The sequence below is a fragment of the Solanum stenotomum genome, chromosome 10 (assembly GCF_019186545.1).
Source record: "Solanum stenotomum isolate F172 chromosome 10, ASM1918654v1, whole genome shotgun sequence".
NCBI lineage: Eukaryota > Viridiplantae > Streptophyta > Magnoliopsida > Solanales > Solanaceae > Solanum > Solanum stenotomum.
The window spans coordinates 18,751,429-18,758,263 of record NC_064291.1 but is presented as its reverse complement, the minus strand read 5'-3'; the positions used below and the strand labels follow the sequence as shown (position 1 = coordinate 18,758,263).

General features: G+C 39.2%; 1 protein-coding gene across 1 annotated transcript; it reads right to left on the bottom strand.

Moving 5' to 3' along the window:
• Positions 1-4,874: 4,874 nt before the first annotated feature.
• Positions 4,875-5,417, bottom strand: LOC125842791 (uncharacterized). Its single transcript, XM_049522101.1, has one exon. The coding sequence runs from the start codon at positions 5,415-5,417 to the stop codon at positions 4,875-4,877; it is 543 nt and encodes a 180-aa protein (XP_049378058.1).
• Positions 5,418-6,835: the final 1,418 nt, after the last annotated feature.

Here is a 6,835-nt window from a genome sequence, read left to right as displayed (position 1 = left end):
CCTTCTAGAAGGTATTATTTGGTGACAAACGATGATGGTATGAGAACTTTGAAGTACTTATTCAGTAAGAAGTTTAAAGTGATAAATTTATTTGCTGTAAATTCTTCCAATTTGAGTATTTTTGCTCAGAGCATCACATATCATACTGAGACATATGTCGTGGATGTTGATGTAGCTTCTGACCAAGAAAGTATTTCTAGTGAATTCAACGAATCAGATTCTAATGATTATAATGAGGAAGAACTTGAGGTCTTTAGCCAAGAAAAAAGAAGGGATGTGACTGATACTTTGGAGAATTATAAAGTTTTAGAGAAAGGGCAAACATTTAAGGATATCCCAGAAGCTAGAAGGATAATAAACTTCTATGCAATGACCAATCGTTATGGACTAAGGGTGAAGAAAATCGATACAACTAGGGTCGGGTATAAATGTGTTGAAGGTTGCCCCTTCAAAGTTTTAGTATCAAAGGATAAGAAAAGTAGTACTTGTTCCATCAAAACATTGAATTCATTACAGACATGTGATTACTTATAAAAATCTGAGGGCTAATGTTAACACATTAGCACATTTATTCAAGAGAAAAGTTCATTATAATCCTCAATTGAAGGTAAAATACATGTGTGAAGAGTTAGAGACTATTTTTAACATTAATGTGTCTACACTTTAGGTTAAAAGGGCTAAGAGGTTGGCTCTAGAAAATCTAGAAGGGAGTTTTCTTGATGACAATAACAAACTTGAAGCATATGGACAAGAACTTAGAACTTCTAATCCGGGAAGTGATGTTTTTATGAATATATCAAAAGAAGCTCTTTTACAAGGAAAGAGGAAGTTCTTAAGGATGTACATTTGTTTCAAAGCATTGAAGGATGGATGGAAAAGTGGTTTGAGACCACTTATTGGGCTGGATGGTACTTTGTTGAAGGGAAGATATAAAGGGCAACTATTAGTTGTTATGGGTCAAGATTGTATGAACCATTCTTATCCTATTGCATGGGAAGTGGTAGATAAGGAGACAGACAGGACATGGGAATAGTTTTTGGAGCTTTTGAAGTGTTCTTTGAATATTAAAGATGGACATGGAGTGACATTCATCTCAGATATGCAAAAGGTAAAACTTACGTCTTTTCCTTATGTTTTTTTCCTTTCGTTTCTTTGAAATGAATTATTTATAGAATTTGATTTATACATGATAAAGTTAACGTTAAACCGCTTTAAGTGATTAATAACTGAAATAATGCCTAAGAAGACATTTCCTTTCAAGTTTTTAATTCTTTTTTTAGTTTTTCAGTTTGCAAGTTCTCTTTTTTTTGTAGTTAAGTATATTAATTGATAATCAAAATTGTCATCCTTGATCTAAACAAATATACTGTTGTTTGTTTTCAATTTTAAAACTAATAATGATGTTGACTGTTTTTTTTATTTCATAGGGGTTAATAGATGCTAAGAAGAGTGTGTTTCCTGAAGCTAAGTACAGTTATTGTGTAAGGCATATTGAGGCAAATAGGTGTAAAAAGAGGAGTGGACAAGCCAAAAAACTTATGTGGTGGTGTGCATAGGCCACATATGTTGAGGACTTTGAAGATCAATTGAGAAAATTAGGAGACATAGATGAAGAAGTTGCTAAAGACCTGGTGAAATATAAACCTCAAACTTGGTGTCGGGCGTACTTTGATACTCAATGTAAAAATATCATGGTTGACAATAATTTCATAGAGTCTTTTAATGCATAGATTTTGGAAGCAAAGCATATGTCTATGCTCCAATTGTGGATCCAATGTTTCATGTCTCTATGCTCCGAAAGTATGTGCCGGATGAGTTTCATATGCTTTCACTTGATTCTGTGGTGTAGGGTCCACACTTATCATTCGAGGAGGAACCTATAGCTATATTGGATATGTAGGTTTGAAAGCTTAGGACCAAGGAGATTGCTTTAGTAAAGGTGCAAAGGAAGCACCATTCTATGGGGGAGGTGACTTGGGAGACTGAGTCCAACATGTATACTAGATATGCTAAGATTTTTGAAGTTTTAGGTATTTTCTTTCACTATATGTTTAAGGACGAACATGAATTTTAGTGGTGGATAATGTAATAACTCAGAAGGTTATTTTTGGAAATTTTTTGTAAAAATTCCCATATTACCCCTACTGATAGTAGCCCCGAGTCATGTTCGATCAGTTCGTGAAGTTGATTTGGAAATTTTAAACTATTCGGTGACTATGATTATTTAATTAATGGGTATTAATGAAATAATTAATAAATTAAACACGAAGGTAGAATTGCATTTGCAGCTACAATTCTTTAAATTAAACCACAATTAATGATTGGAATCACTTCTAAACAACATTTAAACTAACAATTAGCAATACCCATAAGTTAAATCAGCCCATAATCATAATCACACTCCAAGAATTGGGGTTTTAGCTAGACTTCATAAAAAAGATAAAAATCGTTACCAAATTGTATTTCCATCAACTGGGTAAGATTAATTTCGTCTTTACAAAGGTCCAAATTAAAGAATCTCAAAGACCTACTTCCAATTTCTCAAAGTGACAAACTCCAATTCTTCAAAGCTAAGGAAAATTATGCCTCAATACTCAGAATTCGAAATATTCAAAAATATGATACTTGATAATGATAAAAGCTCTAAACTAAATGTTCAAAAATGTATTTATAGTCGCCAAAAATATGTTGCGAAGAGCCATTCGGCACAGTAAGTCGGGCTCGCCGATCCATTCGGCGATGCGCCCTTTAGCCAATTCCATCGCCTTTCTGTCTTGACCTTCAGCATCTTCCAGGTTTGTAACTTTGGGCGAACTAACACTGCATCGTGGAACCTACCCAACGATCCACCGACTGCTCCTTTTTCTCGTCGACTTGATTTTCCCTTTCAGAGCTTGGCACACTGGAACTTTAGGCGGTCAAGAAACACTTCGGCGACTCACCAAGTAGACTTGGCGATCACCAGGCTTCTTTTTCTTCCTTCATTTAGCTCGCTTCGTTCCTTTTTGCAAATTAGTGTCCTTGTTTTGTTCCTCAATCCAAATACTTGGAAATCAGGGATTTTACATCAATTATTGGCACAAAATAAGCATTTGAGGACACTAAATCTATACAAATAAAGCTCTAAATGAGTCCAAATCTCGGACTCATCAACACCCCCAACTTAAACTTTTGCTTGTCCTCAAGTAAAACTCAAGTTCAGCAATTCAAAAAGGATGTCTCAAACAGTACTACACAAGAACCAATCATGAATGCACACAACAAGACTCAACTTACTTATGCAGGGATCAATTATGCACTCAAAGATTCAAGTTGTGACTCACCATTATCAAAGATTCTCAAGTTCACAATACTTGTTTCAAATGCAAGTTCAAGCTCAACAAAGCTACTTAAATGCCCTCACACAAAGATGATTCCATATTTACACACAATTGTTCAACAATTTATAGCTCCAGAATCACAAACAACTCTCACACTCACAAAGATGAACACATAATGACACCACCCATAGGTTTGCCCTTATTTTCCAATCAACACTTGCTTCAGCTCACTTCAAGATCAAAAAGGTCTTTTCAAGGCTTGTAACGAGGCAAAGTGCAAAGGTATGGTCATTTAGGCTCAGTGGTTGCTATCCTCCTGAAATGTGGTGTGAACAACACTGCCTTTCCTTTTCTTCACTATTCTCGTTCATGCTCACAATTCACCCCATTATTCACTTTCCATGGAATATCGGACACCCCATTTGTTTTGCAACGTTCACAACTTTATTCCATATTTTTTTATTATTATTTTGTTTTCATTTTTTTTCTTTTTCATTTTTCTTTTCTTTTTCTGTCTTTTATTTTTTGTATGGAGGGGTTCCATCTTTCTCAAAACTATGGGTCGAAGGGGACTTCTTTGCACTTCTTGATTTACCTTCTCTTTTCACCACACCCCCAACTTAGGGATTTGGCCTAAGTTGGCTATTCAAACAAACCACATTTCATGAGGATTATGGGTGAAGGTATAAAGAGAGGTCTCATTTGCATCAAGTTTCTTCCAAGAAAAGGCTAAGGCTCAAATGATGCTCAAGCAAAGTTCACACACTCACAAGGTAGGCCACAAAAGAGGTACAATGTCAAATTATTTCACTCTTTAAAATTGTTGCCTAAGATCATTTCAAGAGCTTGCATCACTTAGTCAATCGGACCAACGGGGAAAATTCTAGGTGTCAGCACACATGGTTCACGGTAGCTCATCACACAAGGCATTGACACCAATGTCAAACAAGACTCCACACTTTTGCTAGTGTGCATTTTTCATCATAAGAGACTCAATTCGATAATCGGCTAGTAACAACTAGATGTAAAAAGTTCACATATTATCTATGTAACTTCATTTGGCCTCATCGTAGCACATTCATGTTTGTTCGATTGAGAGTACCATTCAACTTATCGGTATTGATCATAACTGATACTCAAATTTGCACAAGAACAGCCACATTCAAACACAATCAAAAAGGATGGAAAAACTTTTAGAAGGGTCCAAAAACCATCTTCAATTAAAACAAGGAGCCACAAGCTCAAATATCCACAACACAGTGCCAAAACACAATATATAGCACAAAACCAAATATATACAGAAAAGTCATAATCACAAGAGGTAGGTATGGAAATACATCGCCCCACCACCGACAAAAAGTAATTTGTCCTCAAATGTAATAAAACATCCAAAAATTAATAAAAGAAGACAGAGAGGGAGGTAAAAAGAAGTCTTATATACACAATCGCTCCATCTGTTGGGGAATCAATGCCCGGTGCAACACTCTAAACATGGCATCCTCAAGGTTAGCCAGATCATCATAAACCTCAGTATCTCGCACATCTATCTGCTCTTCATCGGTTCTCTGCCTCTGACTCATCAATTGCCATATCATCTTGATGTATGTCTCCGATGGTAGCCAGAGGAATCTCAAACGTCGTTGGGGCATCCACATTATTCGTTGCCTCTAATATTGAAGTGAAGTTTATGGACTTCAAGTAGTCCACATCTTTTCTCAAATCTGCAACCTCGGCTTTCAAAGTTGTCACCTCCGAAGTCTCCCCCAGTCTACTCTCACAAGCCTCAACTCTTGCTGTGAGAGTGTCAATGTATGCTCGTAGGGGAGTCAGTGCAACTAGGATAGCACTCTCGATCATCCATGGTACCGCATCCTCCAATCGAGTAGCCCTCACATCAGTAGAATAGGCTAAGTGTCCCATCTTCAGAAGCATGGCCTGAGTGATCTTGCTCAGCTGGGGAGCAGTAGAAGTACCAGGAGTATGGGAGGAAGTGGAAGTACCTGAACGCACGGAGACCAGAGTAGGAAAAGGTGCCTCTGCAGGTATAAAGTCAATGTCCACCTCTGGGGATGCATCAACGGAGGTTGTTCTCCTCATGTCAGCCTCCTCCCAAGTGTACTCGTCTTCTATATATACGTCGGATGTTTATGGAGGATGTGGGAGTGACCTCAATATCTCTCGTCTCATCAGGAGGGACGATAGCACGCCGGCACAGCTCTATATTTAGCACCAGGAATGGAAGGGACGTCTGACTCTGCTTGGCCCTCATGGCCATCTCCTGCTCTATAAGGAGTCCCACGTTGATGTTCCTCCTGGATATAATCGACCCAAGGTAGGCAGCCTTGGGATATTGGAGGATGGACTCATTCTAGGAGGGTAAGATGGAGTTGCTGATGAATCTGAACTAGCACCGAAAAACAATGTTCAGGTCCTTCTTCTCGATGGGGGATCCTGCCTCAATCCACCTCGGGGTGGTATCAGAAATAAAACATGCAAGCCAGCCCTTTAAATCATCTAGGGACTAATTAATAGGCAAGCCCTCATATGAAAATGTAGCACCTAGAGCCCTGTTGAGTACAGTATTAATGTACTCACTGCTACACCCTACTTCCTTTCCTCGGACCATGACAGACTTCACTGGTCTCAAAGCACTTGCCTTTTTCTTTCCCTTGGATACCAAGTCACTATATGCTATGTAGAACTCCCAAACCCATGAAAGAATATATAGGCCTCGGGGCCTGGTGAACTGCTCGAATCGGTGGAACTGGAGGGTGTCCCTCACCGCGGAGTAAATACCTACTAAACCCTCTGTGGATAGCATATTTTCCTCTAGAATAGTCCTCAAACCATCGGCTTTTAATCTGTTGAGTAGCCGGGGAGAAGGAACTACTGGTGGCACTGGGATCATAGGTGGAGCCAGAGCTGGCACTGTGTCTGCTGTAGGAGAAGTAGCTGTTGGAGCCCTCAATGAGTCTGGGCAAGATCTAGCATGAATCTCTGCCCGTCAGGACTGTAGTGGCTGGTCATCCTCTGGATCAGATAATATAGCCTAGGACTTAGAAGACTCTCTTTCCCTGTCACAGTTGTTCTTTGGGTCTCAGATACGGGCCTTTTTTCTCTACCCTTGCCTCCCTTTGGAGGTTCTGTCCTTCCCTTCTTAGGAGGATTGGCTCCCCCTTCATTTATCACAATGTCCCGTTCTCTTTTACGGGGCATCACGTCGAGATTGGTTCTATCCATATCTACAAAAACATCAAAAAGAGTTAGATTCATTCCAAGAAAAGTTGCAGAAAAATAGTTTCAGACAGACTTGCCGAACCGATTGGCGAGTCGCCGAATCGCTTTGGCAAGCCAGATCAGGCTCACAAAAAAGATTGGATAAAAATTTCTTAGAAAAATTGGCATGTCGGCGATGGGATAGGCCTTCCGATGAACCGCTGGCAGCATTCGACAGGCAAGGACAATCCCGGCGAAAGTTACAGTGCATTTTAAGGGTTAGGGGCGCAGAAAGGGCG